The sequence below is a fragment of the Sceloporus occidentalis genome, unplaced genomic scaffold (assembly GCF_023333645.1).
Source record: "Sceloporus occidentalis isolate IW3139 unplaced genomic scaffold, rSceOcc1.0.p SCAF_271, whole genome shotgun sequence".
NCBI classification, from domain to species: domain Eukaryota; kingdom Metazoa; phylum Chordata; class Lepidosauria; order Squamata; family Phrynosomatidae; genus Sceloporus; species Sceloporus occidentalis.
In genome coordinates this window covers 224,256-238,321 of record NW_028317251.1, presented here as the reverse complement: position 1 = coordinate 238,321, position 14,066 = coordinate 224,256, and the positions used below count along the sequence as shown (strand labels likewise).

The window sequence follows — 14,066 nt, the reverse complement described above, 5'->3', positions numbered from 1 at the left end:
ACCAGCTCAGTGTGTGGGGGGGTCTTAATTATTAAAATAAATCCTGTTCTACATGGTATCCAGTATGTAGCTACTTTTTCTGGCTGTTATATATATATATCCATATGTTCATATGTTTGTATGACGTGTGATCCTGCATATACTGTCACGCTATAGCATGTCGGCGGATTTACAGGTTGTGTGACCGGCGAGCGTGGATGCGAGAAGGGTTAAACGGAACTGGAATGTGTAGTATTAACCCATTGTGTGCCTGGTGGCATGGCTTTTGTGCAAGAGGGGTTATGTGTAGTTATGGGGAGTGTAGAGCAAAATGTTAAAAGTGGTGCAGTCACCGTAGCAACGGAATGCTGCTGGTCGGATGCTTCATTTTAATCAGTTTGCATCAAGCTTGCCCCTTATACATAATTTTAATGACCCTGAACCATTTTGAAAGGCTTTTCTATGCAGTTACCTGTGTTCAAGCAGGGGTACTCTGACTTTCCTGCCGTAAAAGAACAGATTGAAAGAACGGAATCCCTGATTATTAGATTGTTGAACGACGTGCAATGCATTTTACACCACAGGCAACTTAAGGGTTAAATCTTGTTTCAGAAAACATATATATATATATATAATATATATATATATATATATATATATATATATATATATATAAAGAAGCATTCATTCCAACATATTCCATACAAATGAGACATTTCATTCATGAGCTGTGACCGTCTGCTCTGTGTTTAGTGAATACAGCCCTGTACCGCTGTCCCCCTAACCCGTCGTACCAGTACCAGCTTAAATTTGTAACCATTGTCAGCACCCAGTCTATTTATAACCTCATGCGCCGTATAACCAGTTGGCTCTTCTTTCTGTGGATAAATAACGCGCAGGCTGTCACACCTTCTGTGGTTTTGTTTTGAGTGGGACTCCGCGAAATATGTTATCTCCCCCCCCCCGTCCGTGCCTGCCTTATTTCTTTTTTCCAATTTTCATCGAAATCTTGGTTTTTGTGTTACTGAAACTTTGTTTTTAATAAAGTGATATTTGGTGAACTGACATGCATTCCTCGTTTTTCTTTTTTTCTTGGGAAAAGAGGATTTTATACACAATGTGGGATTATACAGTTTCCTGGAAATATACGTACGCATGCAGAGATTCCAGGAAACCGAACTTTATATGTAGTGAATGTAGTAAAAACAAAACAAATAAAATGAATACAGAAAGAAATTATCCAAAATAAAAATAAATAAAATAAATAAATAGAAAATATAATAACAAAATAAAGAAAACAAAAGGAAAATAAAAAAATATACACAACAAAAATAAAAAATAAAAAGGAGCAGTTTAGTACAAAAACATTATTATATTAGTTTGCTATTTTTACATCGTATCACTTATGTTATGTACGGTTCGTAACAATTAACTGGCTACCTATTAATGTACAGACATGAAAATGATTACTTTTAAGTTTTTAGCATGTACCCAATAAATATGTCATCGCACCAACGCAGAAGTGTACCGCGTATAAAAGTAAGTGATAGTCATACAGTCCGGAAAAGAAAATGAAAAAACTATTTCACACCAAACTATTTTTTTAAATAATTTTTATTTATGATGTTTATTTTTTTCCTTTCACTGTGGTTGTTTAGTACATGGGCTGTCCTGACACATGCATTCATCTCTCTAAGTGAAAGACATGCTACGGGTTAGTTATCAGGTTAAAGGGGCAGACGGTGGACGCCGGCGGCTGGGATTACCGGACAACAATTTAATCAAGAGAATCATAATCGCTGGTTTTGCTTTTTGAGCTTTGTATGAAATAATTCTCCTGGACTTTGCGCTACACACAGCAGGGACTTTGCTCTTCCCCTTACAGGCATTATAACCCGTTATATCCCTGTATATTCCTCATATTATATATATTATATACTCTCTGGACCGTATAACTAATCCAGTCCTTATAACTCGTTATATCCTGTATATTCCTCATATTATATATTATATACTCTCTGGACCGTATAACTAATCCAGTCCTTATAACTCGTTATATCCTGTATATTCCTCATATTATATATTATATACTCTCCCCCGTATAACTAATCCCGTCCTTATAACCCGTTATATCCTGTATATTCCTCATATTATATATTATATACTCTCCGGCCGTATAACTAATCCCGTCCTTATAACCCGTTATATCCTGTATATTCCTCATATTATATATAATATACTCTCCGGCCGTATAACTAATCCCGTCCTTATAACCCGTTATATCCCTGTATATTCCTCATATTATATATTATATATTATATACTCTCCGGCCGTATAACTAATCCCGTCCTTATAACCCGTTATATCCTGTATATTCCTCATATTATATATTATATACTCTCCGGCCGTATAACTAATCCCGTCCTTATAACCCGTTATATCCCTGTATATTCCTCATATTATATATTATATATTATATACTCTCCGGCCGTATAACTAATCCCGTCCTTATAACCCGTTATATCCTGTATATTCCTCATATTATATATTATATACTCTCCGGCCGTATAACTAATCCCGTCCTTATAGCCCGTTATATCCCTGTATATTCCTCATATTATATATTATATACTCTCCGGCCGTATAACTAATCCCGTCCTTATAACCCCTTATATCCTGTATATTCCTCATATTATATACTCTCCGGCCGTATAACTAATCCTGCCCTTATAACCCGTTATATCCTGTATATTCCTCATATTATATATTATATACTCTCCCCCCCGTATAACTAATCCCGTCCTTATAACCCGTTATATCCTGTATATTCCTCATATTATATATTATATACTTTCCGGCCGTATAACTAATCCCGTCCTTATAACCCCTTATATCCTGTATATTCCTCATATTATATATTATATACTCTCCGGCCGTATAACTAATCCTGTCCTTATAACCCGTTATATCCTGTATATTCCTCATATTATATATTATATACTCTCCGGCCGTATAACTAATCCCGTCCTTATAACCCGTTATATCCCTGTATATTCCTCATATTATATATTATATACTCTCCCCCCCGTATAACTAATCCCGTCCTTATAACCCGTTATATCCCTATATATACCTCATATTATATATTATATACTCTCCGGCCGTATAACTAATCCCGTCTTTATAACCCGTTATATCCCTGTATATTCCTCATATTATATATTATATACTCTCCCCCCCGTATAACTAATCCCGTCCTTATAACCCGTTATATCCCTGTATATTCCTCATATTATATATTATATACTCTCCGGCCGTATAACTAATCCCGTCCTTATAACCCGTTATATCCTGTATATTCCTCATATTATATATTATATACTCTCCGGCCGTATAACTAATCCCGTCCTTATAACCCGTTATATCCTGTATATTCCTCATATTATATACTATATACTCTCTGGACCGTTTATAGAGGCATCTATTGGATCTGATAGCGCAGTCTCTGTGGGGAGTGGATTCCACATCTTTTCTGCTCTTAATGTAATGAACTCTTTTCGCTTCTTTAGTTGAAAATTCCTTTCTCTGAGTCTGAATGGACGACGTCTCGTTCTTTGTGCTCCTATTAATGAACCGGTCCCCAGAGAGCGGCTGGTATTCATGATGTGAGCTGTTACCAGTTAGTCTGCACAGTGGAACAGCAAAACCATATCCTGCTCACCTGCCAAAGAAAAGACAAGCGAGTCCTCTAGTAATATATTATCCTTCCACAGGATTCATGCTGCTAATAAGTTCTATTCTATTGAGTTCTATTGAGTTTGTAAAACGCGTTTCCTGACTGTTTAATCTCCCGGGAGCCATGAAACGTTTCTCTCGATACGTGGGAATCCCGTGATCAGAGAGACACCCATCTGTGCATTGTGACTGCTGTCATATCGAGGAGACAAAGCTCCAGGTGGCAGAAAACACATAACGGAGTCTGACTGACGGGGAACGCAAACCCGGCTCAGATTAACAACACGGGACGAGAGAGGTCTCACGAGGACGGGACTACCAGACTTTTACTTAAAGGGCAAATCCTACGGAAACATTTCAATTCAGATTAAAAATATATTTTAAAAATATCGCTCTGATTTCCGATTTCACCCCAGTTGTAGTTTTTGGCCCATTACATAAGAGAGTTCTCTCTCGGTTATCTGAGCCCCGATCTACTAGACAAAGCCCTGACTCCATATCATACTGCCTGTGGGGTGCAATTAAGTTAATTCATCGGTTGCGTATGGAACTCCGGCGATTCTGGTTCAATTTAAGAAGAGCTGTGGGGTATTTCTCCTGTGGAAGCTGAGGGGTTAATTGCGCTGAAAAGTCACCCAAAGGCCGGATACTTGATACCAGATCATATAACGCAGCCGAAGACTTAACCCGCGCCGCACTTCACACCAAGGTCACAGCGCGGAGCCGGAGATTAGATGCATCTCAGTCTGATAATCCTGGCCGGTTGCTATAGCAACAGGCAGACCTCCTGCCTACGGAATACCTGAGTCGATTGATGGAGGATGCGAGAGGATGGCAGCAGCCCAAAGAGACATAAACCAGGCCCAGAGTCCCCCCTTCGGGCCTTTGGTCTTAAATTGAGTAGCCTTACTTTTCTCCATGTTTAACTTCTCTTATTCTTGCTATCATATCTGGGAACTCTCTCAGGTGAGACGGCGCTTCTCCAGATCTCCGGCGTTTAGCACAGAAAAACTCCTGGTGGAGCGCGCCCCACTCCCCGCCCACTTCCCCTCTAAAAACATTCAGCTTTCAGCGGGACCACCCACTGGTCTCCATAAGCCGCCGCCGGACGGTCAGTGAGGAACGTTAAGGAGGAATCCTCGTCGATCTCCGACCATCCTTCCTGTTGCTATGGAAACTACCTGCAGATGATCCCTTCTCTTCATCTCATAGATGATAACATGGCAATGTGAGGTCACATCTCTCAACTCCCAATACCCCCAGCCAGCCGGGCTAAACATTTTGCATTGTGTTACGAGGCTGATTTGTTTTCCCGGTTTCCGGATGATGACGTTTATTTTATTTTTAGTTTCCGGGATAAATCTTTCCTTCCGTGATTAATAGATTAGGGTGACATGCTGCCCCCCCTCGTTAAGAAACACGCCCCACCTGCTTCTCCTTGAAATGGAAGTGACCCCCTTTAAAATAACCCACCCTCCTTTATGGGGAGGGGGGGAGAGCGTAGGAAAGTCTGTTGTTTCCATGGCAACCAGGTGCCTTATGGTTTCTCCTCCGGATCCAGTGCTAATGAGGCAGCTCTACATGGGAGACACTAATAGCCCCAACCCCAGGTGGCCGTTGGGCCCAAATGGGGCAACAGAGACTCATGTCCGGGGCAGTAGAGAGGAGCGACAAGGATCAGTCGGGTCACCTCTATGACAGCTGAGATCCTGTGGCCACCGATGCCCCGACCTCCCTAATCATACCCCCGTCCAGCCAACACGCACCGGCAAGTAACATGTTAATTTAGAAAGGTTTAAGACCCGCCAAGTGTCCCTGTTTAGTCTTTGCAGTCCCTCTGTCATATACATTGGAATGGATGTTTATGTGAAACGTATCCGGCTTCCTGAAGACAAACCCATCGCTCTACGAATAAGACGTCATCCTCAGTGTGTTCCAGGCTACCTGAGTCATATGGGAGGGTGGTAGATAAGTGGATAGGTCTCCCAGAAGAAGTGGTAGAGGCTAATACAGTCAGGAGATTTAAACATGGGACCAGACGGGACGAATGGGGCCGATCTGCCGGAAGAGTCTATACTCTTCGGCTGTGACTTGCTGTGCATCATAGGAGTTATAGTCCTACACCAGCCAGGGAGCTCCCTGTTGTTTGCCCTTTATATATTTTTCATGGAAGTCATGCAATCAGGTGTTGGATAAAGGGGTTAAAACGCGCTGGCGGTGACCTCAGACTCCTGAGCGGGGCGATAAATAATGAAGGGACGAGGTGTCTAAGTAGAGCACGGAACTGAGCCTCGCTCCTAATGAGGCCTCCGACTGCCTGGTAACGGTTCACAGACCTCGTATCAATTATACATTTCGTTAGCATTCTGAGCGAGGCGCGCCGAGCTGGGGGGGGCGGCCGTCCAGACAAATCCAGATTCCGTCATTCTGGGGCTGCGGTCAATAGGAGAAAACCAGAAGAAAACTACAATCCCCAGCATCCCTATCCCAGCGTCAACTGTGAACTACAACACTCAATGTCCCTCCATAACGGGGCGACCAGGGGCAACCGGTCCTCAGCTAGAACATGGCGGAAAGTAGCAGGAGAAATAGAGGTTGAGCGACCCGCCCGTGACATCACAACGTGTAATGTTTCAGGAATGCTCGTGTGCGGCATGATGTCACAGGGTGGATGCTCCCCCCCCCCCGGGTTCTATCGATCATACATTCAATTCCAAATGTTTCTTCCGATGGACCAGACCGGGAATTACCAAGCTGGCCGTCAAAGAGCAGCATTTGGGTGGCTCTGGTTGGAAGAGCGTTGAACTTGTTGGAAAGCCTCGGGCTCAGCGACCCTGTGACTATATCCCCTGGTGTCAAAGCCTACGAGCTCCCTGTTGGCTTTCACTAAATAATCCATCGCTCTCCTCGTTTACCCGGCTTCATCGCAATCTAGAGGTTCTTGCCAAGAGGCCTACCTGTCCGTGACAGCTCCGAGACACAGTCCAGCTCAACTCATTAGAGCGCCTGCTTCCTCCGAACAGGAAGCCCCGAGTATACAGAGTCCTTGGTCACAGACCCCGTCATCTCCCCCGGCAACAGACTGGGTGTTTATATTGAGGTAAAAAGAGAGACTTTCAGGAAAGAAATCCAACAGGTCACAGACTGAAAAGCTGTTTAAGATATACATACTTCCGACGGGGTCACATGGGTCTGCTTTAAATAAACCTCTGGAGATACATTCATTACGTTACAGATACATCTGTAGGATCCGAGAGGCAGATAGAAAGTATCAGTAAATAATAAATTCAATGTTTCTGCCCCGTATTCTAGGACTTTTTTAGCTCTGCCATAAAGCGCTTCACCTAGGGAAGTCTTGGTGTTGGGGGTGGCGCCCAAAGGTCACATGACTCCCCACAATGGTATCTCCAAAACAGCAGGAAGTGTTTATTAGAACAATACAGACTTTAGAACCCAAAAGGCTTTTAATAAACAAAAGCTTACTACGAAGCCCTTGATTTGTTAACATCCTAATAAGAAGGTTCCCTGCTTTCACACAGGTATTTTAGGGAGGGGGTTTAGCCACTTAACTTCTCGTGAATACTCTCAGCCGGAGGTCCTGCTACGGCCCGGAATCTGGATCATTGAATGGAGACTCAAGGTTTTAACAGTATCAACATTTTATTATTGCAATAAAAAGAGAAATAGATTCAAGTGCCTTTCATTTACAGATCCGCATTTTAACCCCTTCAGTGACAGAGGAGAACGGACGGTGTGCATTCTGCCACACAAGAAAAAAAAAAACATGGAATAAGTACGGGAAAAAGAAGGGAAAACGGTGATGCGACGCGGCCGAAAGCAGGTCCTGACGACGTACAAAGCCTTTGCTGTCCCTCGATCGCTTCTTAGTTTTATCGGAAGAGGTGAAAAGTAGCACCAAAGTCTCCAAGATCAGAAACCCTCCAGAAAGTGCCGGTCCCCCTGACGTCACGTGCAATATAAAGGTTATACCTGCTCTCATTGTGATAAAATAAAATACAAATGACCCGCCACCCCACAAGCGAGGCCTTTATAGCTACAAATATATATATTTGGAAATGTTGGGAACGAACCCCAAATGGCGATCACATTTTCTTAGGTTCCTGGGGGATTTTTTCCCCTCCAGAATTTAAAGTGCACATAAAAAACCCCTAAAAATGACATAAATAACATTTGGAATTTCAAATATATGACGTGTTGCTGTGGCAAGAATTAAAGAAACAAACAATAAAAACAAATTTAAATATATATTTTATATAGTTTAAAAATATTATGTTTCGTTTTATAGGTGAGGGCATGCGAGGTTAGCTACACTGCCCATTAAACCTTTAATTGGGGACGATTGAGGATCATGTATAAGAGACAATCTGGTCACCGTGAACTAAACTAGGTACTAAAACAGTTAAATGCTTTAAAAAAAACAACAAAAACATAAAAAAAAAATAAAAAAATGGAGATCTCCAGAACCCCGAACTGGATAAAAAGAAACAATAAAGATGTTGGGAGAAGTGAAGCAGTGTACCAGGAGCTCATACATTAGAGGAAGAGGAGCCCCCGGGCCGTGGTTGATGGCCTCATATGTCTACAGTCGAGAGGAATGCGTGGGGGGGGTGGAGATTTAAGTATCTTGAGCCCCCCGGCTGCCCGCCAGTCATCCGCGCACATTTGGCCAAATGTAACAACTGCTTAAAACTTGGGCTTTAGAATTAGTCTGGGGTGGGGGTGACGGCCAACAAGTCTACGTGAAAAATCTCAAACAAATCCACGTCAAAAATAATAAAAAACAGGAAAAAACGATGTGAAAAAATATACGGAAAATCAGAAACAAGTCTACATGAAAAATAAAAAAAAAACAGGAAAACAGCGACGTGAAAAAATATGAAAAATTTGAAACAAATCTACGTGAAAATAATAATAAAAAAAAAAACATGAAAATTCGATCTGAAAAAATATATTGGAAAATCAGAAACAAATCTATGTGAAAAAATCTACAAAAAAAAAAAAAAGGAAAAAATCTAGGTGAAAAATCCAAAACAAACGAAAAACCAGAAACAAATGGACGTGAAAAACCCATAAAAGGAAGTTATTAAAATCAGAATCTGTCACCAGCCTTTTTTTATCGCTTCCATCATTGCTTATAAGTTAAAGTTCGTAGATCACAAACACAGTCGGAGTTTTAATAACACTGCTTATATTAATTCGACATGGAAAGCATGCCCAACAAGCCCCTCGAACGCCCCCCCAATATTTAACCTTCAGGGTCTTTTCTGCAAGTCCGCGAATCCTCCCGCCGTCACGGAACGTCTCGGAACTTTTTATTAACATACATCAGAATTTGCACCGGGGTCTCGATTTACATCACGGCACAAATCCCTAAAGGCTTTTAAGCCCTCCGCCAGACCACAATATCCCATTCTTTCCACTAAAAACCAGAATCTAGGTTTTTTTTTTGGTCAAGTTAATACAGCCCCGTTTGTCCTTCTTCCTACGAGAAAACCAAATACAAAATCTAAAGAAAAACCCCCAAAAATCTTTAAGAAGAAAAAAATTAAAGTGCAGAATAAAGTCAGTTTTAACTCTTACTACTCCGTTTACTTCTAGTTTTTTTTTTTTTTTTTTTGTTTCTAAAATCATATTGCTACTTTGTATCCACTGCTGACAAATTTGGGAGTAAAAAACATTAAAGATTGGATCCGGCCCAAATAATCACATTGCAATTCACCCAGTTTATGGACAAAATTCCTTTTCATTCTCTTGCAACAATCCCCGTAACAGCCTTCAATTACATTCTGGATGAGAGTGATAGGATTAGGAGTCTGACAGCTGGGCATTTCCAGTCCTTACAGATTTCAAATGTTTTCATAAGTTTTTTTTTGTATTTTCAACAATTTGAACCAAATATTCTAAACAATAAATGTGAATTAGAAATTAATGAAATCTTAGAAAAATTGGGGCTATTAAAGGGTTAATGTTTATAGGGGGCCATATTTAGAAAGTTCCCAGGTATGGTCATGTGACCATATCATCGCCCGTATCAGAGACAAAAGTCCCAGAATGCAACTGGCCAAAAGATGACTTTCCGCGCCGAATCCTTGAACCGTCCCAAAACTGGGTGAATTACTCTACAAACTACTCACATCTCCACCAAACAGAAACGGCCCCCCTGGACAGAAATTTGGCACTATATACAGAAGAAGCAGCGCTCAACCACTCCACAGGTCTGCCCCGGCGCAGAAAGGGTTAATGGGGACCGGTCGTTCCTAAAAAAAGGAAACTGTGGACAATACAATGTTTCCAGTATGGCCGACAATTAACCCATGAGAGACCGGAGCTGCAGGAGAATGTATGGAACAAAAGAATATAAATAGTTAATCCATGCCGGCCGCTCTGCTGTGTCATATTACTGCAGCCCCATATGCTAATTGGCTGCTTTCACACAGGTACATTTGAATGTATAGTTGGATTATGATGTCAAAAAGGAGTTATTGTTATCCCTTTTCTGTCCAATTATTATTATCTGGGTTTTTTTTGCTTAAATTATCTATTTTTTTTTTAATTTATTCTCCATGCGCTCCGTGTGTCAGGGGAGGGGGCAGACACGGCTCTTAAGTACGCAGCCAGTCTCTGTTCATTATGACATCATCAAAGCAAACCCCAATCAGGCTCATTTTCAGCATTATTACTATCTTAACCCTTCTGCTTCCAGATGTCCTACAAACACCCCACATCCCTCCGCCAGCCCTTCGCGGCAGCAGAAGAGTTAACCACATCCCCCCCACCATCCAACCATTAACCATTTGAGTGCCGGCCATCAACAGGTTTCACTCCCTCCCTGGGCCTCAAGGGGTTAATCCCCTTCCCTCCGCCGCTTCTCCGGGGGGAACATCGCGAAGCAGCGTACGGGGAAGCCGCCGTCATAGCGCTGATTAAATATCCCGACGATAAAAGCCGCTCCCCTGCCGCACAAAATCAAACATAAAACCTTTAAATAGAACTCTTTTTTTTTCTTAAAAAAATACAAATCATAATTCTCTCTCCTCTATTTTTTTTTTTTAATTCCGCTTAGAAAACAACTTTTTTTTTGCCTCGTTCGCTCTATCGACGGCTAAAAATAATTCTGTTCGTCCATGAATGTCACACGTCGGAAGGGTTTCTGCATGCACAGGTGCACAGTTATTTATATATATATATATCTATATATATATATATTAGATTTTTTTTTTGCAAGATTAAATTATGTAAACAAGATATGGAGGGCAGAGAGGGGTCGGGGGGCTCGGATGGCACCCCCCTACCCTCCGCTCTCCGTCAAGAACTCAGACAACGTTAAATCGTCGGGGGTTTTAAAGAAAAAAAACCCCGATTCTTTCACCGCCGGAGACGTAACGCGGAACGCGCCGGCGGTAGAAATGGTTTAAATATCCGCGTATGTACATCCCACGTCCCGTCATGCTGCACAGCATCGCGCGGCGGGGCAGATCATAGGCTGCCTGGGGCAATGTTTGCTACAACCCTCAGCCGACCTCTGCCGCTGTAAGGACTCCTATTAAGACCAGCCAGGCTCTAACCCGACGCGCGCCGGCTGCCACAACCCTCAGCCGACGTTCATCGTCTGAAGCGGACGAGGTTCTCCACCTTGGCTTTTTCTACTCCGGAAATCTTAAAAGCTTTCAAGAACTGAGAGCTTGCAATCTATTTTAAACATCCATGTTCTGTTCTAAAGAGCTTGCAATCTCTTGTCTAAGTAAAGCGCTGGCAGAGGTCGGCCCGGGGTGCGTCGTCTTTATATCCTTAAAACTCAAGGTTAGGGAATTATTTCCCCCCCCAAAAAAGGTTTTTATTGCTAAGAATTTTACGCATTTTGTGTTCTGCCAATCACCCGGAATAAATGCGTATAAATTAGGTCAATTTAGACAGTTTTAGACAGCCTCTTATGTCTAAGACCCTCAAACCCCTCCTAAGAGACCCCCAACCTGTCTAAAAACTATACCCCATGACATCATGCCCACTTTTTAATGGAGATAAGGTATCCCGGGGGGATTACAGACATGTATCCCGGGGGGGGCTTAGTACCGCTATGTAATGCAGCATGACCTGGTACCCAGTAGGGAGGGGTAAACACTTTGCAATGATCAAAAGTAACAGGAAGATTTGATCTGCAGATGCCCCAGGGGCATTTCCAAGCAGAAATTACCCACATTTCGGAACGGCCCCCCCGATTTAAGTCCATGGCTGCGGGGGACGCGTTCCGCGTACAAGAGACGGTCTCTGTTCTCCTTTACGATTCGATAGCAACACGCAAGTCAGAAGTGCAGGGATGTCTTGGTTTTTTTTCTTTTCCATGGAAGGAACTCGTGAAATCCCATTGGATGATTTAAGCTCCTCCCTACCAAAAAAATTTAAAAAAGATTTCCCCCCAAAATTCCCCTCTTTTCTGTTTCTATGATTTCAAAAAGCATGATCTTTTTTTTTTGCCTCAACCAACGAGCCTTAAATTGACCTCCGAACTGGAGGGAAAAAAAAATTCCACCGCGAATTACACGGAGTCCCAAATTATGGAAATTGAGATGCAAAAAAATATTTTGCCCCTCCCCCCAAATATGTATTTTTCTCTCCAAAATCCGAAAGGTTTGGTTTACCCCAAAAAGTCTTTTCTTTCATGTTTCCCCCCCCCTTTTTTGCATCGACGTGCCGCCAGCCGCTCGTTTCCCGCCTGCTCCTGTTATCCGCCATCCGCGGTTGGGTTTTAGACGAACACGAAGTAGGAATTTTTATAAAATTGTTTGTTGGTCGGCGTTTTCTTCTCCGTTTCTTTCTTTCTGTGTTTTTTTTGTTGTTGTTTTTTTGTGGATAACGAGGAGGTCCCCGGAGGCTTTAGACGTCAGGAGGAGCCTTCTCTGCCATGGTGAGGACTGTATCGATCCCCTCATCCTCAATCACAACTACAAACGCAACGCTTACAGTTAGAATAATATGCTGTGCGACCCTCTCTCCTCCCCGAATCCCCTCTCTCCTCCCCTGATCCCCCCTCTCTCCTCCCCTGTACCCCTCTCTCCTCCCCGAATCCCCTCTCTCCTCCCCTGATCCCCCCTCTCTCCTTCCCTGTACCCCTCTCTTCTCCCCGATCCCCCCTCTCTCCTCCCCTGATCCCCCCTCTCTCCTCCTCTCTACCCCTCTCTCCTCCCCTGTCCACCTCTTTCCTCCCTGATACCTTTCTCCCCACCCCTGTGCCCCTTTCTCCTCCCCTGATGCCCCATCTCTCCTCCCCTGTCACCCTCTCTCCTTCCCTGATGTCTCTCTCTCCTCTCCTGATGCCCTCCTCTCTCCTCCCCTTTTACCCCTTTCTCTTCCCCTGATGCCCCTCTTTTCTAGGAGGTCAGAATGTTTGCTGTGTATGAGGGGAACCGGCTCTCTGCCAATAAGTGTGGAGAGGGGTTATGCCTTTTTGGGGGGGATTCTCACCTCTCTTGCTGCGTCCAATCTGCCCCAGTTTGGGGGGCCTCTTGCCGCCCCCCTGGCCTGAGCTGCCATAGAAGTTGCCGGTGTCCTGGAGACGGCAGGTGAGGGGGATCTGCCCCGCGATGTCCCCCCCTCCGTCCGCATAATGCCCCCGCTGCTCGGCCTCGCTGAAGGGCAGCACCTCGGACATTGTGAGTCTGGGGATCTCCCCCCTCGGACACGGACACTCGGGGTACACCGCTCACGGCCCACTCCGGAGGGAAGCTGATCACACGCGGCAGGTAGAGACACCGGATCACATCCTCCGGCTGGGCTAACGGAGTGGGGGAGACACCTGGGGGCACAGAGAACAAGGTTGGACGAGCAGGCACTGCAAATAAGAGACTGCTGGGGGGCAGGCAAGTGGGGGCACAGAGAGAGACTCTTGGGGGCAAATGGGGGTACAGAGACTGCTAGGTGCCTTAGGACACAGAAGAGGCTACTTGAGAAAACAAAAGGAGGCACAGAAAGAGACTGCAATAAAAGAGGAATCTCTGAGAGCAGAACAACTGCCAGGGACTGGAAGGGCACAGAGACAGATGCCAGAGAGGGGGCAGAAAGCAGGGACAAAGAGGGGGCAGAAAGCAGGGACAGAGAGGGGGCAGAAAAACACCTGTCTACTGGAGGAGGGCAGAGAGGCTGAAGATGAGGAGGAAAGACAGACCGAGAGGGAGAGGAAGACTGGCTGGTAAAAAGAGGAGCAGAGAAAAGGGGGTAGCTGCGGGTGAAGGGGTTTGGGGGCAGATTGCTGGTTTGTGTGGGACTGAGGATGAAGGTGAGGAGACCAACCCATGGAAGAGGATCCCTAAGATACGCATCAAAGAACTGGGGCAGAG

General features: G+C 43.9%; 1 protein-coding gene across 1 annotated transcript; it reads right to left on the bottom strand.

The window, feature by feature from the left end:
- Positions 1-12,606: 12,606 nt before the first annotated feature.
- Positions 12,607-13,381, bottom strand: LOC149275669 (calcium/calmodulin-dependent protein kinase II inhibitor 1-like). The gene is made up of 2 exons (XM_089504477.1): positions 13,195-13,381; positions 12,607-12,674 (listed from the first exon to the last, which is right to left on the bottom strand). Exons 1-2 carry the CDS (start codon positions 13,379-13,381, stop codon positions 12,607-12,609), a joined length of 255 nt encoding a protein of 84 aa, XP_089360603.1.
- Positions 13,382-14,066: the final 685 nt, after the last annotated feature.

Bases quoted from the DNA above. Each gene is read 5' to 3' on its own strand.
- LOC149275669 (XM_089504477.1), bottom strand. From the start codon at position 13,381: ATGTCCGAGGTGCTGCCCTTCAGCGAGGCCGAGCAGCGGGGGCATTAT. The intron at 12,675-13,194 runs GTGAGAATCCCC...TTGCGTTTGTAG, and splicing joins GATTGGACGCAGCAAGAGAG to TTGTGATTGAGGATGAGGGG.